This window comes from Myotis lucifugus, unplaced genomic scaffold, assembly GCF_000147115.1.
Source record: "Myotis lucifugus unplaced genomic scaffold, Myoluc2.0 scaffold_3, whole genome shotgun sequence".
Taxonomy (NCBI): Eukaryota; Metazoa; Chordata; class Mammalia; order Chiroptera; family Vespertilionidae; genus Myotis; species Myotis lucifugus.
The window spans coordinates 24757651-24778721 of NW_005871051.1; the positions used below are offsets into that span (position 1 = coordinate 24757651).

The 21071-nt window shown below is 38.2% G+C and overlaps 1 protein-coding gene across 1 annotated transcript in view; it reads right to left on the reverse strand.

Moving 5' to 3' along the window:
* Positions 1-21071, reverse strand: part of SPHKAP (SPHK1 interactor, AKAP domain containing) — a 97824-nt gene that overhangs the window by 61409 nt on the left and 15344 nt on the right. Inside the window, exon 2 of the mRNA XM_023759486.1 lies at positions 13284-13389. Within this exon, the coding sequence (XP_023615254.1) occupies positions 13284-13389 (106 nt within the window). The remainder of the gene's footprint in view (positions 1-13283; positions 13390-21071) is intronic.

Below are 21071 nucleotides of genomic sequence, written 5' to 3' on the forward strand. Positions count from 1 at the left end.
TTCACTTTCGCAAAGGAAAGCATGCCTTTGCATCTGTTTCAGTTAACAGTAACCCAAACTCATGCCATTATGTTTCTGCTCCTCACCTTGTTTTGAGCCTTAGAATTTGGAACAGCCATCAATTAAAAACAAAAAAAAGCCTTCACAGCATTATGAGAACATTAGAGATTTAAAATGGAGGCATCAAATGAATATGCTAATTAATAGTACTTTATAATGCAGTTTAGTAAGTCCTCTGCCTAGAATCACTTCTTAGCTCACTCCTCAAAATTTAAGCTGTGGACTTCTTTTTTAAAAAATATTATTGGTTTTAGAAAAAGATGACAGGGTGGGGGGAGAGAGAGAGAGAGAGAGAGAGAGAGAGAGAGAGAGAGAGATTTGTTGTTTCACTTATTTATGCATTCATTGGTTGTCTCTTGTATGTGCCCTGACCAGGGATTGAACCTGCAACCTTGGCGTATCCAGACAACACTCTTGCCATCTGAGCCAGGGCCTGGACTTCTTCTATATTGTAATCTCTTCAGGGCATCATAGTATCATGGTTGCAACAGAAGAAAGCAACTGTCAGTTATCAGAGCATACACATTATTCTTGTCCTAGGTCAGCCTTAGGAGAAGAACAGAGTTCAAAGGCAACATTCTTGGGTCTTTCAGAAAAGTGCTGAGCTGGGTCAGTGTATTTTCCTTGTGAAACACAGAGAGGCAGAGAAGAAGGCACCAAAAAGCATCAGCCTGCGAGGTGCCCCAAGATGTGAAAGAGATAGTCTCATGATGTGGCTGAGGTAATTGCTGGCTACCTGTTGGATTTCTTCTGGGAAATAAGCACAGAAAGAGTAATCTGTCGAGTCTTCTATTTTAAGCTATTTTTTTGTACCTATCTTTAAAATAAATAATAACTAAAACTATATAAAGACCTGTCTCACCCTATCCTAGGAGTGAGGAAAAAGTCAGCAGCCTATGGACCTGCTTACTCAGTGGAAAGTGCTAGAAAGACTTTGCATTTGGCGGTTCTATGTCCCGGGTACTGTGTCTTTTCTAAGGTGCACCTGTGCTTTAAAGGAAGCCCACATGGCAGAGCAAGGAAGTGGAATCGGAAATGAAACTAAATCTTTCAACGCTTAAGAGATATATATTTTTTTAATATATTTTTAATTGATTTTTTTACAGAGAGGAAGGGAGAGGGATAGAGAGTTAGAAACATCAATGAGAGAGAAACATTGATCAGCTGCCTCCTGCACACCCGACGCTCTACCCACTGAGCCAAACCAGTTAGGGCTTAAGAGATATTTTGAAGAGAGCATCTTTGTTCGGTGAGAGTACTCATTCACCGTGTAACCTTAAATTTTAAAGTTTATTCATCATAACTTAAAAAATAGTGTACCTGATCATATTAATAATTTAAATGTTTTCTCATACATTTTATAAATATTTAGAGATTGTTATTTAAAACTTTTATTCTTGCCCTAGCCGGTCTGGCTCAGTGAATAGAGCGTCGGCCTGTGAATCAAAGGGTCCTGGGTTCGATTCCAGTCAAGGGCACATTAAAAAAAAGACAATTAGAGCTTCAACATAAATTAATTTAAAAAACTTTTATTCTTTAATTATTGACCAAATAATAGTAGATTTATTGAGAACTCTCTGGGATAATTCAGACTTATGAGGTAGAATTTAAGGCTAATATACTTAATTTGCTTGAACATAGTGCTTGGCTCATAGCAAGAGCCCAATAAACATTGGCTAATGTAGAAATGATTATTCCCTGTGCCCAGGCTTAGAAGGGTAAATCATTTGTCCAGTTAGTGGGTAACTAGGATTTGAGTCAGGTTCTCTGGCCCCAAAGCCCTCATTAGGCAGTGCTCCATTGCAATTGGTAAAATTATACAATTTCTCATTCTTGGGTTTTACCAAATCCCAGTCTATGCATTTATCCTCCTCTTTTTCAGGGCTTTGGTCTGATGGTTGGGAGGGCTGAATTCCAATCCCGATTCTACTGTCTGTGAGGTAAACTTGCCCACTAGCTCCCAGCCTCAGTTCGCCCTTTGTGAAGAATTAAATAAAGTCATCTAAAGGTCCCTTCTACACATAACATCCAGTAATTCACCCCTTCTTCCTCCATTCACTCCCCCTTCCTCCCTTTCCCAAGCACATCAAGAAGCAAATAAGCAAAGGGAATAAAAATGCAGGCTTCAATAAACCACTTAGCATCGTATGTAAAGCAATTATAACCTGTGAAAAACTTCTGGCTTAACGGTTAGACAAACGATTTAAAAAATAAAAATGCTTGAAGGAAGAATGTGTGCTTGAGAATTTAATGATTTTGAAGCTTTTTGAATATAATCTCCCCACTGAGAGAGTCGCTTTCTGAGGGGGAAAGAATAAAACTCAGCAGGCTCTCAATGGCTCATTTATTTATCTGCTATTTTTAGTTACAGGTTCAGTTATTTCAGATGAAGAGCTAATAGTGAACGTGCTGTGCATTCACAAGTTTGAAATAATAATGGCACATTTGCTCTTAAAATTTCATGAACATCCTAAATAATAAAGAAAAAAATCCTTCTGCTTTATTTTAGACTTTTCTTTTCTATAGAGAGAACCAAGTTGCAGGAGTTTAGTATTGATATGGAAAAGGGTGGGTGAGATAGACTTACAGGAGCCTAGACACTGTCCCACACATTGCTGAGAACAATGCTTTAAATTTTTTTTAAAGTAATTGAGATTGGAGAAGACAGTAACTTATGGTTAGGCACAGAAGTTTGGAGGCAGAACTGAAATTCTATTCCATCTCATCACTTCGTGGGTGAGCTTGAGTAAGTCATTTAACTTCAGTGGGAGTGAGTTTCTGTATCTATTACAGGGGTACAATTAAAGCAACTCTACAAAGTTGTTCCAAGGCTCAGATAACAAAATATTTGTAAAGGGCTAACTCCTAACAGAGCAGGCAATTGATACATGATAGCTGTTAATATGAGAATGCAGTAAAATTTATACAATACAATTTCCATCTTAACGTTTTATTGATCTTGGCACAACAGTGGACAAATTCTCCTTGTTTATTATTATTATTTTAATTAAAAACTTTATTTTTATTGATTTCAGAGAGAAAGGGAGAGGGAGAGGGAGAGGGAGAGGGAGAGGGAGAGGGAGAGGGAGAGGGAGAGGGAGAGGGAGAGGGAGAGGGGGAGAGAGAGAGAGAGAGAGAGAGAGAGAGAGAGAGAGAGAGAGAGAAACATCAATGATGAGAGAGAATCATTGATCAGCTGCCTCCTGCACGCCCCCTACTGGGGGTTGAGCCCGAAACCAGGGCATGTGCCCTGACCGGGAATCAAACCCTGACCTACCAGTTCATAGGTTGATGCTCAACCACTAAGCCACATCAGCCAGGCTTCTTGTTTATCATTTGTGATGCTCCACTCTTATGTTCCTCCTCCTGCTTCTCTAATCTCCTCCTTAAGCCAATATTTGGTCAACAAAGGTTTGTTGTGCTCTTTGATGTTTGACACTGAGAATATTAAGATGAACAAAATGACTGCTGTCCTTTTGGGAATTAATCTCTAGTAGGGAGAACAAGCACTCACAGGACTGTGATAAAGTAAGCAGATGCTTTGATCAATGGCAACCCAGGTCAGATATCACCCAGGATGGAGTGGCCAGTTCCTCCTGCAGGAGGGCTAACAAGAGAGGGCGCACCTGACCAGAATGTTGAAAGATGCATCTCAGTTGTCTGGGATGTTGGGGAGGGTGGGGAAGGAACGTCCCTCTTTCTAACCAGCTTTTCCTCCTCTGATGCCATAAGAGCCTCAGCTTTTTACTCTTTCCACTCCCCTCAGTCATTTTCCTCTGAGAGCTCACGGGGTTCAGGACATTAGTTACCACCTGGAGGGTGACTCACTGCTCTACAGCTTCCCCTTTGACCTTTCCCTGAAGCTTGGCTTCTCACATGTCTCACTGTTAGCTGTGACTCTTGGATCTCTTGCTATCACCTTGGACTCTTTGTGTCTAAACCCCAGCCCCGCCCCCTCCCTAATTCCTGTCTCTAAAAGAAATCTGACTCCTTGGCTTCCCTATTTGCAGATAACGACAGAACAATTCTCCTTGTTACTCCCGTGCCATCTGGAATACCTCTTTGTCTGTTTCTAGTCTTATAGTCTGTCCTCCAAAGTTAATTTTTTCTTTAATTCGCTTAACATTTGAGTGCATCTTATGGGCGAGTCTCCAGGTAACACAATAGACTAATTCAGAACTGACCTCCATGTTTACAGGACTTAAAGTCTGCAAGGGAGATAAAGGAGCATTGGAACACACATTTTGTTACAAATTATGGCAGGTAATATGAGGAAACTCACCATGGTGCCCTGGAGAATAAAAGGGATGGGGACAATACTTGGGAAGGGTGGGTAGGGAAGCCTGGACACCCACAGGGACCAAACAATTCACATTATAACCATCTCTCTTCTCTATTTCTCTCACCCTCAATCCTCCAGATCCACCTTGCTTACTGAAACCAGAGTATGGGCCAAGTCAGCCATGGGCAAACTACGGCCGGATCCGGCTCGTTTGAAATGAATAAAACTAAAAAAAAAAAAAGACCATACCCTTTTATGTAATGATGTTTACTTTGAATTTATATTAGTTCACACAAACACTCCATCCATGCTTTTGTTCCGGCCCTCCGGTCCAGCTTAAGAACCCATTGTGGCTCTCGAGTCAAAAAGTTTGCCCACCCTGGGCTAAGTACTTAAGTTCTGAAGACAAATCTAGTTCAAGTTCCATTTTCTTTCATTAACTGTGCAGCCTCAGGCAAGTTACTTAACCTCTTTGTGACTCAGTTTCCCCATTGACAAAATGAGGGTGGTGTTACCCATCATAAGGAAAGATTTTTAATTGACATTAGACAAAAATAAAAGAGTATGATTATTTGAGGTGTTAACAAATAGCAGTTATTATTATAAATATGGTTACAGCTATTATGAAATTCTCTCTGGACCTTAACCTAAATTGATTAATTGACTCAATACACATGAATGCTTTACCTTCTAGTCCCATTAGACACTAAGCTCAGCCCTGGGAAACAAGGAAGAAAGACAATATTTGCTGTCAGCAAGTCCACAATGTTATGGGATATTTACCAAACTATGACCTAGGCTTCAAGACAGATCTTAATTCTGCACTCTCCTGTTAATCATTTCATGAATATTTATTAAGCTCCAATGTTTAAGGTAGTGTTCTATGCCCAATTTAGGTGTTTTTAGGCTTCATCTCCAAACATTTCCCTGCACATGCCCTCTGCTATAATCCACTAGTTTACTAATGAGGTCACCTCTCTTCTTTGAAATTAATATCCCCATGCACATAACTTAAGAGACTTCAAATGTTAACCTGGGCCACCGTGCACCCTAATGTGGAAAAAAGTGAACCAGGCAGTTTTACTGATAGTTTCAGACAGGTGCTAGCTTTTCATGGGCTGCATGATTGTTTTGTATCCTGAAAACAACATTGTATTTCAAAGCTGTCACAAGAACTGTCACCAAGGACAACTCAGAAGTTTCAAACCATGCTTGTTTGTTTCTGCCATATCATGCAGACGCCAGCTGGCTGGAGAATGCTTTGAAAGTTGATCAGAGCTTTTTCCACATAAAAGTGATAACAGAGTTTGTGTCTCAAGCACAAAATGCAAGAGCTACAAAAACAGACTCAGGAAATGCAAATATAGTTTAATTAATGAGTGGTCAGCAATCATTTAAACAAAATCAAATTAGACACGCAAATAGAGAACAGTTGATTAATTGCTATTTAGAATCAGTATAATGCTGACATGTCGATATGTGAGGAGGATGTGATTTTCAATGTTAGGAGAAGCAAAATGTAAGATAAAATTACGCATGTAGGAAAATATATAATGCACATCCCTGCCATTGATTTGGGATGATTTTGTGTAGATGTGCCAAGTGCAGGTCAGACAGAATTTGCCATTGGACAGAGGGAAACTAGATTGAATGTTCATGGATCACCTGAGTTAGTGCATGCCTTTGGCCTTTGACAAGGATAAGAAAGTGACAATTGTCATTTCTCAGACTTTTTTCTCTTCTTTGGAAGAAGCTACTGGAAACAGCTACTTTTCAAGTTGCAAGTTGTATGCATAATTTGCTAAGAGACACACCTGCTTCTTGGATGCTCTCCATCCTGGAGAGTATGAGTCCTTGCAGAGGCCTTTCAGGGGTGTCCATCCCAAAACACAGAAATAAGCCTAGTAAATGTGGTCTCACAGATGAGGGGCTCATCAGCCAGAATGCCCCGTTAGAGGACTGTTCAAATTCATCTGAGCTACATCCTTCCCCCTCTGACACTGGCAGAACTGAAAATTGAGCACTTTAATCAGCAGGGCAAGCTTGGCTGGATACAGGAAAGGAGAGTGCTATTAGGACTAGAGCAAGCATAGTGTCTACTCCAGGCTACAAAGCTGAGAGGGTTTCTTGGATGGGGGACTGAGAAGAAAGAGAAAGTGCCTTTAGGCTTGTGTTACGAAGCAAGGATGGCAAGTCTTTCTTTAAATACCGCAGACAGGAAGAAAAATGTTGAATGCCAAATTAGATATTTAAAAAAATGTCAGACCCCTTCCATTTCTGGCTAGAGGTAGTTAGTATATAACATAAAGGTCAGAGGTAATGACAAGAATTCTGAAAGAAAGATCCCTTGCCCAATTCCAACAGTACAACATAATTCTCAATTCCACAGAATGTTCTGAGCTATTTTGGGTTTTCAGAGTCCCACTTTTTGATTAAAAAGAAAAGACACAGCAAGATTCTTCCAGGAGTTCTTTACACACAGCCAAAAGGGCACTCAAGAAGCGGAGTGCTGGAAACAGAGTAAGAATGTTGGATTCTTAAACACTGTATAGCAATTGTTGGTGGCAAAGGGAGGTGGAGAAGCGTCCTGAATAGAAGTCCTTGAATATACTGACTTTGGAATAAGAAAGTGGATCCTAGCCAAACTGAAGAATAAGCCATAATTGGTAGTTTTAAACAAAGGTTCCTGCAAAGGACTTCCGAATTTACATTTTCCAAAGAATGAGCTTCCATGCACAGCCCCACCTCTCTGTTTCACGGACCAGGCTGCTCCAAAGTCAGGAGAGGACATGCAGCATTTCCACCTGTTTTTGTTGAAGGCGGAGAAATTTAGTCCCCTCCAGAACCTTGCTATCTGCATTGTGGCCTCAGTGCAACCACGGCTCCTAGATGTCAATGTGTTCCAGGGCCTACAGGAGTGTCCTTAGCAGTCAGGGAAATTGCCTCTAGAGCAGCGGTTCTCAATCTGTGGGTCGTGACCCCTTTGGGGTCAAATGATCCTTTCACAGGGGTTGCCTAAGACCATCGGAAAACACTCATATAATTACATATTGTTTTTGTGATTAATCACTATGCTTTAATTATGTTCAATTTGTAACAATGGAATTGGGGGTCACCACAACATGAGGAACTGTATTGAAGGGTCCCGGCATTGGGAAGGTTGAGAACCACTGCTCTAGAGGAAACTGTGTGGCTGGCTCTTGAGATGCAACTGGCCTGAATCTGAACCAATGGATTTTTTTCTGTAGCTTCTCTCCCAAGCTCTCTTTTCAATGACCTCAATGGCACTACCACTCATTTATATCCTGGCCTAAATAGTCAGAATTCATTCTTCTGTTTAACTCTCATTGCCATAGAGTCCTGCTGATCTTGACTCCCACATGCATCTCAGCAGAGTTTGTTTCTCCTCCCACTGTCTGTATACAGGTCTCACCTCTCCTTTCCCCGCTCTCCCATCCCCACCAAGGATGCCTCTCCTGAGATCCAAGATTTCAGTCTTCCTTTGGTCAAAGGAGTCAGCTTTCGATCTACTGGATTCACTTTTTTCAAATATCACTTTTACTAAGACAATTCCATTTCTTTTCTTAAAAATCTCCCTGTTTCTTCAGTGCCTCTGATTATTCCTGCAGAACGGCAATAACACAGGACACCCCGCCATTTGACAAAATTTGGATAAGGTGCTCAAAGCTGGGCTTGAAGACCATTGTCCTGTTGCTTGGTCAGAAGAGATTGTTTACAGAGCTGGGCGTGTTTTATACTCCAAGGGGAAAAGCCTAGAGTCTTCCTTCCAAAAAAAGGTAAATACACTCAATTATGCTGATTTTGTTTTCAATTTTATTTACATTTACTCAATTTTATTTTTTTAAAGTTCTTCCTTCCTTTAAGGAAACAGCTTCTACAGATACAGCATATTATAGCTCTTTTTCATCATGTGCTTCCTGAAATTTGAGGCTTTTGGTCAAGAGCAATACAGTTCTGACTAATAAAAATGTCTTTAGAGATATGGCCCAAACTGTGCAAGTGCCTCGCAATTTGTACGCCCATGCCTGAACTCCTTAATTGAATTGCTTTAATTAATTACATGTCATCAGAAAGATATGGGCTTAGATGAAAGTGTATTTTACAGAATAAAAGGAAGCACTCAGGGACATCCATTCTGTCATTCATTGGATGTATCTGTGCCAATATCGACAGCTAATTTAAGTCAGTTTAAAGGAGGCTGGTCATGGCAGAGAATGCTCTCGAGACTTCAAAGAGCTGATCAGAAGTCATATAAAGATCAAACTCTGCCTCTGGGAAATTGAAGTGTTTTCAGTCTGCTGCCTTTGATAAGAATAAGTTTAAGGTGGATTTCATTAACATCACATAAAAAGAAGATATTTGGGGTATTGATTTTCTCCAACAATTCTTTCCTTGAGTAAGTCCTATTCAGAGACTTGGTTCTACTATATCCCAAATAGCAGGTCTTCAGATCATGAAGTCAAGCATGGACTGAAAATGTCCAGCTATTGTGAAATATGACATTGACTAAAATGCTTTCAACGTGGAGGAAAACCTAACAGATATTCAACAATGAGGGCACATTGCAGGTTGTGTTCAGATTACTTTTAAAATTAGTTTTAAAATTCTATTGCAATAAATTTCGTCTGTGTAAAGATCAGTTATTTGGAATCAACTAAAATTTTTGAGCATCAACTATGTGTGCCAAGGACTTACACACAAACCTTCAACATCGCATCATCCCTAACACATCTGAATCAGAGAAATTATGTCACTGGCCTAAGATCACACAGTAGGAAGAGAAAGCTGGGAATATAAGTCAGGTCTTTAAATTCCAAGTTCAAGTTTGTTACACACTTCCAACTGCCACACTAAAGATAACAGATTTTTATTTATTTTAAGGAGGTACAAAGATCTTTCACTTAGTGTTTAACATATGTAAAAGGACAGCATTTATAATCACTTAGCTCATCTAAAGGAAAATCCCTGTGATTAAGGTTAACAGTGGTGGCTGTATTGTCTTACAAGAAGGACTGGTCCCATGAGAAGGGGGAACACCAGGCAATGTTTGTGTGAGATACATTTCAAGGGATATTATGGAAGGTTCTAGTCTTCACTGTCCACTAGCAACTCTTTCGCTCCCATTTTCTGTACTATTTTGAAATTCTATAATTTTAAATGCATTATTTTGGAGAATCGTATTTCATACATTAAAATTTCTCCATTGGTTTCATGCTCATTAAATTAGAGTGACATAGAGGTTACCTTACAGTCCAAGTTGGATAGATTGACTGTGTCTGCTTGGAGCTTCGTGATGGGTAGAATTCTGAAGTCACGTCCAAGTTCAATAGGCTCAGTTATCAATGTCAGTTAAGGGAGGCAATGGTACTAGTTCATCAGTAGTAGTAGTAGTTAAGTAAAAACAGATTTTACTTGTCAAAGCTATACTAAGCCATGCAAGCACTAACACTTCAGTGTGAATTTATCTGATAACTTTCCTAATATCAGAAAAAGGAGAGGCAGTAAAGAAAAGATAATTCTGAGGCTAGAGCTTGGATAACTATATAACTTATTGTGCATAGCAGAACTACTGAGAGCGAAAAAGGGGTCAATTAACAAAACTCCAAGACAGTATTAAATTGTGAAGGAGTGGTGTGGTCACTTTGAGTCTGGGAAAAGGCAGTCCCTCACTGACAAAAATATATATTAACTAGAGGCCTGATGCATGAAATTTGTGCAAGAGTAGGCTTTCCTTCCCCTGGCTGCCAGCACTGGCTTCCCTCTGGCACCTGGGACCTGGGCTTCCCTCTGACCGCTGCAGGCACCTGGGACCCGGGCTTCCTTCGCAGCCCTGGCTTTGTTCAGAAGGACGGACGTCAGGTCTAATTAGCATATTATGCTTTTATTATTATAGATGAGTTCCTCCTTCAAATAAGTCTACTAATGTCTCTTTCCAGATGCCAAAGCTTTCATAGCTATGAATTCCAGTGACCACATTTCTCCAGCAGCAAAGAGAAGCTGAAGCAATTGCATCTGGGTAGGATTCCTGAAAACCTTAACAGTTCACTGGGAAGCAAATGAAAAAATGAAGTCAATTTGTAATTTTTCAAAGGCTGGTTATTTGACTCATGTATTATCTTCTGGACCCTTATTTTATTTCTTTCATCAGTTAAATTAGTAACATGTCAGTTCTGATAAGAAGATTTGATGGGAAAGAAGATGAAGCTATTGCATGAAATGAGTCTGGGGAATTACCAATGGATTTCAATTATCCATGTTACTCTTATTAAAGGTGATTAACTGTGAAGAGTGGCGATTCAGCTGGACAGCTTTTCTAAGATATAGCTGTCCTTGTTCCTTTTGCCTCTTTTGTACAGAACATACATTACATATGTATATGAACACATAGATCCTCACTTTCCTAGTCCCATTATCTGTGATTTACAAGATTATAAGAATTGACCCATAATCATTTAAATCAGCTTGCAGTAATAAAATAAGGGTAATGAATCGTTCAATGATCCATATCTTTTTATTGAGAGTATATGTTCTATCTACAAAGAAGAAAATATTGTTGAGCTACTGTTTCCAAAAGAAGTAAAACTATTAGAACCCACATGGTGTATGATGAATGGCATATATGTCTACTAAACTGTCTTTTCTTTTTTTAAAATATATTTTTATTGATTTCAGAGAGGAAGGGAAAGGGAGAGATAGAAACACCCATGATGAGAGAGAATCATTGACCACTGTCTCCTGCACATCCTACACTGGGGATTGAGCTTGCAACCTGGGCATATGCCCTGACCAGGAATCAAACCATGACCTCCTGGGTTCATAGGTCAAGGCTCAACCATTGAGCCACACCAACCGGGCTAAACTGTCTTTAAATGAAATTATTATGTAAGCCTGAGAGGATATTTGAAATGAAAGAAATACACTATGAAAAATTTATATTACCAGTACACAAAAGTGTTGAGTTCTTCTGCATTAGTTTGTAGCAGCAGACCTTCCTAAATTTGGTTGAGTATTCTTTTCACTCATTCAAATCTTAACCATACTCCAAAGTCCAAACTGAGGTTTACTTTCCTGCTTAAGGTTGCTATCTATTGCAGGCCCAGGGTCTGCCTATGTTCTTAGCTTTTAATGCCCATAATACTAGTTTTTTCACCTAAGTTATACTATCTTGACTTATTGTGAGATAGTTATATAATTATCATTTGAGTTTTGAATTTTGTTTGACTTTTCACATGAGAAGCACGTATGATCTCCAAAATTACTCTAAATGCTTCAATAGTGTGATTTGTGATCTAGCATTGCATCTCTGTCCAAGATCTTACAGAATTTTGACTGTATTTAGGTTGAACCATAGGAAATTGTCAAACATTTCATCAGTCTGACCTGTAAAAAAGGTAATTTCAGATGGTTCAACTTACTACTGGTTGTTCTAGAAATAATTGTGGAAAGTGTGAGAGTATATTTAAAACTTTTATATTTGTAGATATATTTGTAAATATATTATAAGCATAAAATATATATGTACTGGCCTTGACTGGGTAGCTCAGTTGGTTAAGAGTGTTGTTCTGATATGCCAAGGTTGCAGGTTTGATCCTCAGTCAGGGCACAGGCAAGAATCAACCAATGAATGCATGAATAAGTGGAACAACAAATCAGTGTCTCTCTCTCTCTCTCTATTTCTCTCTCTCTCTCTCTCTCTCTCTCTCTCTCTCTCTCAAATCAATTATATATACTGATGAAGTCCTTTAGAGTAAGTGATTGAGTTTTGGTTTTAATTTTTCAAGTAGACATCCAGTCCCAAGCAGTTCTTCCAGGAGTTCCCAGACCTGATTTTTAAATAAGTAAATGACTCTCTTTTTTCCAGGGGAATAACTGAATCTGAAATTAAGTTTCTGGGCCTTAAATTGAATTGGCTGGAAAGGTAAAGTTGTTAAAGTAGATGATTTTATATTGTTTAAATGACAACTTTTTGGAAATGTCTCTGCAAGATTTGTTTATCAGTTGTTTTCTACATTTTTATTAAATTTATTGGGGTGACATTGGTTCACAGAATTATATAGGTTTCAATTGCATAATTCTATAATACTTCATCTGTATATTGTATTGTGTGTTCACCACTCAAAGTCAAGTCTCCTTCCATCACCATTTACCACCCCTTTACCCTCTTCTACCTTCCCTACCCACCTTTCACTTTGGTAATCACCTTACTGTTGTCTGTGTCTACAAGTTTGTGTTTTTTTGCTCAATCCCTTCATTTTTTTTACAGAGCCCCTCAGCCCCTTCCCCTCTGACAGCTGTCAGTCTGTTCTCTGTATCTATGAATCTGTTTCTATTTTGTTTATTTTGTTCTTTAGATTCCGCATATAAGTGAAATCATACTGTGCTTGTCTTTCTCTGACTGGCTTATTTCACTTAGCATAATTCTCTCCAGGTCCATTCACTGTTGCAAAAGTCTATAGTCTAAGACATGCAATGTTCTTTCTCCTAATAAAGAAGCCAAGCACACCCTTCTCTTTAAGAAAATATCAAAAGGAGAAGAGCCATGCATTTTTCTTAGATACCGACTTAGGTGTCTAATATAGGGTGTGCCATTCAAAGCCTGTGAAGACTTTTCTGAATGGAAATCCAAGGAACTGGTCCTGTTGGCTAAGTGTGGGAGGAGGGACTAAGAGGAGGTTGGAATTGAGGTGCCGTAGCCCTGGATGCTTATCATTTTCAAGTCACATCTTTCTGAACTGCTTGAGTTTTCTGATCATTTCCAAGAATTACATATTTTAATGTCACTAGGGGTTATTGCAAACAAATTGTGGGGTATTCTGTTGCTTGTTTTGTTGTTCTGCTTTAGAAAAAGTGCTTGAAAAGTCAAACTAAACTAGTGTTCAAGTTCAATCAGGGAGTAGAAGGTGGTGTTGGACAAGATTACCTTCTTACAGGCCGTGATGGAGCTCCCCAGGCTGCTTCCTGAGCTGCCGCTGGCCCCGCCCGGCTGGGCTGCTGGAACCTCACACATCAGTGGTGACTCCGAGTTGCTGTTTGTGCCAAAACACAAAAGAGAACACATTCCAGTGAGCCCTCTTCATATTCAGAAAGGAAGAAGCATAATGGGGTTTATAAAAAATCATTTCAGATTGGTATTGGCTGCCCGCTGCAAATCCTCCTGCTGACATTTCCATGTTGGCTTCACTTTTGTAATTGGGAGACACTGTGAGCTATTCCATTGTGAATATAAAACTTCAGCCCAGTGCTTAGGTGGGTGCAACGCATCTGCCTGACTTCTGGCTCTGTTAATATCTTTCTAACAATTTTATTTAATTTTATTTTTTAAACTTATTTTTCAATTTCAGTTGACATTCAGTATTATTTTACCTTAGTTTGAGGTGTATAGTGTAATTGTCAGACAATCATGCACTTCACAGTGCTTTGCCTAATATTTTCAGTACCCACCTGGCACCATACAGTTATTACTGACTATTATTGACTATATTTCCCACGACTACTTTATAACTTCCAATTTTTACTTCTTTATCTCTTAATCTTTTTCACTCATTTTATTTTTTTAAATGAAGGGAACATATATAATCAGAAGGAAGGATGATACCATGAAAAGAGCATGAACTTTCAGAAGTAATAGAAACATAGAGAAAAGGAAATGATCACACATGGAAAATTTCTTGTTTTCCCACAAAGCACATTGTATATGACTTCAAGTGGACAAGGTGCTACAGTAATTGTTATACATAAAAATGTTTTAGAACTGCTGAGCTAGGCAGGTGCTAGGAAGGAAGGATAAGTCTACTATCCACATATATCTTGGTATAAAAGTTCTTCTGTCTATAAGATGATTGTGAGATCCTGGTTGGAATGAAGGTGAGGAAGGGAATTTGAAAGTCTTGTTTGTCTTCAGGGCTCATTCCATTTGTTCTAAAGCAAAGTCTGTATAGCATTCATAAAATAATTTTAAAAACATATATTAGTATATTGTGAGAATTAAATGAGGCAGTGGAGTCATACAATGGGACTAAAATCGGTCTGTTACTTGATAACAAATGTGATTCAACGCCATTGCACCAAAATTCAAAGTGAAAGCATCTTCTAGTCTCCAGAAACACATTATAAATCAATTCAATGATGCCTGATATCCTAAACTATATGTAGATAAACTTATCTTTTAGACCATGGGTGTCAATTTCCAGTAGGTGACGTTACAACACAGCCAAGCTGTTCCCACGCCTTTGGAATGAAGATGGAATTTTTAGAGTATTTGCAAAGACGCTTGCCTTAGTCTCCAGAGAAGCAGAACATTGGCTGCTACCGGATGAGGCAGAGATGGCAGCAAAATGAAACTCGGGGATTCATTAAAATGAGTTCAAATTGACATTAAAAGAACTGCTGTCAAGACACCATACAGTCTCATAACTTGCTCCTAATGGGTAAGGCTGCAAGTTCTTCCCTGGGATATTTTCCTTTGGTTTTGACAAGTGTTGACAATATTTATTAAGCACATCCTTTCAGAGCAGTTTCATGCTGAAACTACTAAATGGGTTTCAATCAGGAAGGAGATCAACATGGGAAAAAAAGATATAAAAGTAGAATTTGAAATATGGACTTTAGAAATATTATGGGAATAAAGGCATGCTCTCTTACAGAAAATGTCATTTCCCTGTGCTTAAGGGTAGGGGCGGGCTGGGAGAAGTCAATGGGGAAAAAAGGGGGCATATGTAATAATGAAGAATAAAGAATTAAAAATTAAACAATAAAGAATTAAAAAAGAAAATGTCATTTCTGAGTAAGGCGCCAAATTGCCACTGTGCTGCAATCATTAACGATCCTTGCAGTGTGACTAAGTAGGTCACCATCAGTAATGACAACGACTTATGCTATAGTCAGCTGTTTCCCCAGAGAACCATCCAGTGCCTGGAAATTGAGTTCTCTGTGTGTTGTAACTCAAAGTTTGGTCTGTGAACCAGGAGGATTGACATCACCTGGGAGCTTATTAGCCACCCAGGAACTCAAGTCCCTCCCTGGTACTACTGAATCAGAATCTGCATTTTGACATTAAACTCAGGTAACTCACAGACCCATTACAGCTTAAGAAGCACTTTTCTGACATACTGAATTAAATACTGTACACATTCTCATTTGCCCTTGGGGCTTTGCACTCGATGTTCCTTCTTTTAGGAATACCCTTCCCAATCCCCCTCCTTTCTCCTGGACAATTCCTCCTCTACCCACTTGTATCACCTCTTGCACCTTCCTCCTTCCCTCCCTCTGTCAGGGAGGCTGCTCCTCCTCTACCACCTTTCTCCATTGCTTCATGCACACACTCACACCCTCACTTCTCCATGCCCATATCTCCACCCTCACTTCATCCCAAGAAGTGAGATGGCCACTTTTCTTGTATGTTACAACAGCACATACAAGACCCATGCCTTGCTGTAGCACTTGTCAAAATGGCATATAATTTTGTAATATTTGTCCGTTCCTTTAGGCTATAAGTAGTGAAAGAGAGGGGACCCTCTATGACCTAGAATAGCACTAGCTAGTGATGGATGCTCAAGTAGTATTTATTAGTGTTGTTTGTTCTTATTTTTCTGAGCATCCTGATTGGCTTCAAAGGATTGTGTACAAAAGGGTGCTTGAATTCAATGTTAAATTTTCTGCAGTGGTAACAGATGGTGGGATAAGCCACATCTAAAGAGATAATTTAGAGAATTTCCCTGGATAGTTCTAATGAAAACGGATCCTGCTGCTGTTGTTTGTTACTAACATATTAAGTAAACATAGTGTGAAGTTTAATGATTTTAACAGATTTTTAAAAATAAGATTTGCAATTGCCCTTATCTTCTTCCCTTCTTAAAAATGCTTTTAGTAAACTGTAGTAATTGCCATTGGTTGGATTGTCTCAGTTCTATTAAGGATATTTATTATTGAGCATTCTTCTAAATCCTTTCATCTCAGTACTGGGGGAAAAAAATTCACATCTATCAGAAAAGATCTTGAGTAAGGAATTGAGTTGTTCTGGTTAAAATTAATTTAATGATACACTCCAAGAAGAATTGAGAGGATTTTAAAATACAGCTTTGCTTGATTCAAAATAAAAGTTTGCTAAAGTGAATGTTCTTATTTTATCCTCAGCCAAAAAGATTAACTTGTTACATGACAGAAAACAAACAAAACAAAACAAAACAAAACACAGTGGTTTGGGTCAGTCTTTCAAAATGTGATTTGTTTTTAAAATCACACAATGTGTTAGTTTCTCTAATGTTCAGATTCTGACCAATCTATTGGCAAAAACTCCCTCCTAACTTTAGGTTGGCTACTCTGAGCCTTCTTTTAAACAAATCTCGAATTGCCCTATCCTTGGTATTTTCTCTTACAAATTTTCCATTCACTAACCCCTTCACTCTGCCCACTGGCTATAAATCCCCATTTTCTCCCTGTTGTATTTGAAGTAGAGCTCAGTTCTACACTGACATCTCTCTCTCCTACTGCAGTAGCTCAAATAAAATCTGTCTTACATTTTTGACACGTGAATGGTGGAAAAGTTTTCTTTTATACTCTTCTGTTCCTTCTCTAGTTTTATCTCCTAGATAAGAAGTAAGAAGTTTACTCGTTTTTTTATTTCTATACTTATATATTCTTGTCTAGTTTTGAGACATCATATCATGATTTTCTTATCATGTCATCTGTTCAAATGAAATATGTCACCAGTTTATTTGTGGCTGAAAGACCAATAAAGTCCTCATTAATTCTATAGAATTTTAGTAAACTTTTCCAAGGAAACAACTATCCAAACCTTGAAGATATTTAGAAACCATTGTTATATGCATTGTTTCAACATTTAAAGGCAGCTGAATAATTGTAGATTGCAATTTTCAAGCTTTTAAAAAAATCTCTTGGACTAGTAAAATAGCAACAACAACAATAACATAATAAGGTGGCCAACCTTTCATTTGCCAAAAATAAGGACAATTTAAAAAACCCCTTGCTACCTCTGTTCTCATCATAATTCTTCAAAGAAAGGACATTGTAACAATGCAACAGAAACTATGATATTTTATCTAAAAATGAAGGCTATTTCTTTTTAAGAAAAGGTTGTTGACATCTTCGCTATTATTTTTGCTCTCAAATCATGAAGATGTTGTTGAAGACCTAAGTTTGTGTATTTTTTGTGAGGCATTATTAAATGACAATAAAGAGAGTATAAAAGGTCATTCATTATTAACCACAAACTAGCTCACTCTTAGCAGAAAGATTGGCCTCAAATGAATTACACTCTAATTCAATCTTTATTGTTAAAAAAAATGACATGATTATAACATTGTTACTTCATTTGGGACATAATTAGTAAACACCAATGGCAGGTAATTTCCTATTTTCAGTACTTACTAGTAATGTACTGAAATCTTTTATCCTGAAAAATTATATTGATTACTGTTCAGTGGAGACTTTTTCATTCAGGCAACTACCAGATATATCAGATATGTCCAGTGAAACATAAGAAAAGAGTTGTACTATAGAACAATGTTATACCCAACAAAGTAATATGATATATATATATATATATATGTATATATAAATTGAACTGTATTGAACAATCTTCTGTACTTCAGATGCTATGCTTTGTGAATCTATATACCTCTGAGTAAAGAGGTGATGGCAAGTAATGCTTTCATGCATTTAATCACTTACTATAAACTTTATTGTCTTTGAACCTTTAAAAGCTATTTCACAGTCTCAGTCTTCACCAAGACCTTGAGAAATAATTTTGAAATGAAAACTCCTTGTTCAGAAAAGAGAGTCAAGTAAGAGAACATGCTAGCTTAGCTTTTACATTTTTTTTCCTTTTCTTAATAAGGGATATGGGAAAATCTTTAAGACTTACATTCTATAAATGTGTAGATGCAAATATATTATTTTACTATAAGGGAAAATATATACATCACTGTTGCTAAGATCATGTTACATAATATATGTTTATCCATGAAGGCCGTTAGATGCTTACTATTGAACTATTTATCCCTAAGGTGCTTTACTTAATTTTTAAAAAGTTTTAGGTGTATATTTGTTTGGATGGCCAAAACTCATTATGTCCCCGCATTCTGCTGCATCTAGGCTTTAGTACAGAATATGTTCCGGTAACTACCTCAGCTTCCAATGGTTTCTGTTCTTTCACCAAAATACCTAGGGAAGTGCTTCACTCTGGTATACAATCTTCTTTATAGTATTTCTAACAAAAATGAGCACGATTTAATGCATAGCAGGTGTCTAGAACTCTATAAAGTATTTTGCATAGTCACTTAACTATACTCCTTTTTATAAATGAGAAATCAAGGATTAGAGGTTAATACAGAGTCCAAAGTTTTATCACTGGTAGATAACAGATCTGAGATTTAGCCTACTTCTCAATGCTATGCCATGTTATTTTCCACTGTAGCCTCTAACATTCCTTCTAATTCTTTGATTCTATGACAATGACATGAGTTTTTTTCTTCTAAAAAAATTGTAAACCAGGATATACTGGGTAGTAATGGGTGGACTTAAGGCCCCTTTAAATTCAACATCTTTGTGAGTCTGTTACACTCATTTTTAGTCCAAGTGCTGGCCTGGAAAATACCTGATTATGCGACCTCTAAATAACAACTATCCCCGACATTTTAAATATGTAACTAAGTGCCTTCACATGGGGTCCAAGCCTAACTGAACCTGACCGAAGTCTGTGCTCTTTGCCAGGTGACGTGCTATCTTCACATAGTGCCACCTGCTTTTGTCATGTGCTAACTCCTAAAGAACTGTTTGGGGCTCAGAGGAGAGCAATGCAGACGAAGGGTGAGGGTTAGCAGGAAGAGATGTCTGGCTGCTGCACCAGCTTGGATGGTCGCTCCTTTGTGAGAAGAGGGGACTTGAGTCATTGAGAAGCGTCACCAGAAGTGCTGCCAGGCCTAGGCCTTCGTGAAAGAAATAGAAAAGCATCATCCATTTGTGATTTCTGGGATGAGGATAGCTCTGCCTAAGAATTTCTGTCTGAGCTTTATACTGAATTCCCTATTAATGGTTTAGGGTCTTTTAAACTAGAAGAGGATAGCAGGACCAGAAGGGATAGGACACAGAAAGAGTACAATTTGATGGCAAAAATAGCTAAGGTGCACAGCAGAGTTTGCATTCTGGTGGAAGTGATACCGTTAACCAGGAAGCCTGCAAAAGCAGGGTAAAATATTTGAGGCTTGGGTACCCAGGGGGCTCATGGTATGCCAGAATAAAAAAGGAGGCCCTGGTCATGACTTGGATGTACTAGTATTAATCCTCTGTACCCCACACCCTACAACCAACCTGGATTCCTGGGAGTGGTTCCTGGCGGGCAAGGCAGCAGAGAGGCAGGTGGGTGAGTTTGGCTCAACTACCCACATGGCTGATGGAGAGGGCCACACCCATAATAAAGGAGTTACAAACACCAGCAGATGTGGAGAGGAAGCAGGAGAGGAGGAGAGGAGAGGGGTGGAAAAAAAAAGAAACAGAAGTTTTAGTATCATTCAAAGAGAAAGATACACTCACAGCAGGCCTGCCTTTAAAAAGAACAATAGTAGCTAGATAATAAGGTTGTAACAATTAAAAAATATCTGATAAGTGTTCAAAGATTGCATGCATATTTTCAGATAGCATCTCCCATGGGTAATAGGCTGGATTTTTGTCTTAGATGGAGCTTCACATCTTTGATGAATCAAAGGTAATTTACATCTTGTAGATAATAATTGTAGACTTTTCCAACCTGGTTCATGGGTATTGACAAACAAAGAGCACACTTTGTGCTTCTCAAGCTTCATATATTTAATATTAAAATTAATATGAGGAGTAGAGCAGGACAACAGATTTTATGGACATTTATTTCCATTTCTCTAAGTGCCCCGTAAGTCAGGTTCTATACAATACTTACCTTAGGCATGCTCTAGTCCTTTTTTTCAATGCAAGTCAATAGTATACTACCTCAAATCAATTTCAAAGCTACTAGAACTATGAAAAATAAACAATAATATCAATATCTATAGGAGAAAGTAAGCAAGGAGTCAGGGAAGTTTTCTTTGTATGTGCATTGCTGGTAGTTACTGGTCCCTCATTAGAATTCAAGATAATTTTGCTGTGTGGATGAAGATGCCAGAGAGGAACTAGACATCAGAGGTAACATAGGAGGTACCTGGTGTAAGTCCATGGGGTACAGAACCAGGTGAGAAAGAGCAACCACCTGTGGTCACATAAAATTTCCAATCTTTGTCATTCACTTGGGGCTATAATTTTTTGGGGGGTTAGGTCTTGTATACTTTCTTTAAATTTAGTCCTAGAAAATTCATATTTCTTGATAACATGTAAATGATTTTTTAAAAGTTCACTTATTTTTGGCTCATATAAAAAAATATAGTTTATGTGTGTGCTTTGATTGATAGCTGACATGATAAACTCAGTTATTAATTCTGATAGTTTATCTGCAGATTTTTTGAATTTTATATGTACACAAGCAAATAAACTGCAAATGCTAAGAGTTTGGATTTCTTGTCCCATTTAGATCAACTGATTTTTGTCAATGTTTGAGTGGTTTAGAAGTTACCCTTTCTTTCCCAGTTTCTTTAGTAGTTATCCCAGAAAATAGAATATCTATATTTACTTTAACACATTCTAAAATTAATCAACATATTTATCCTCCTACTGGTCAATACAAAAC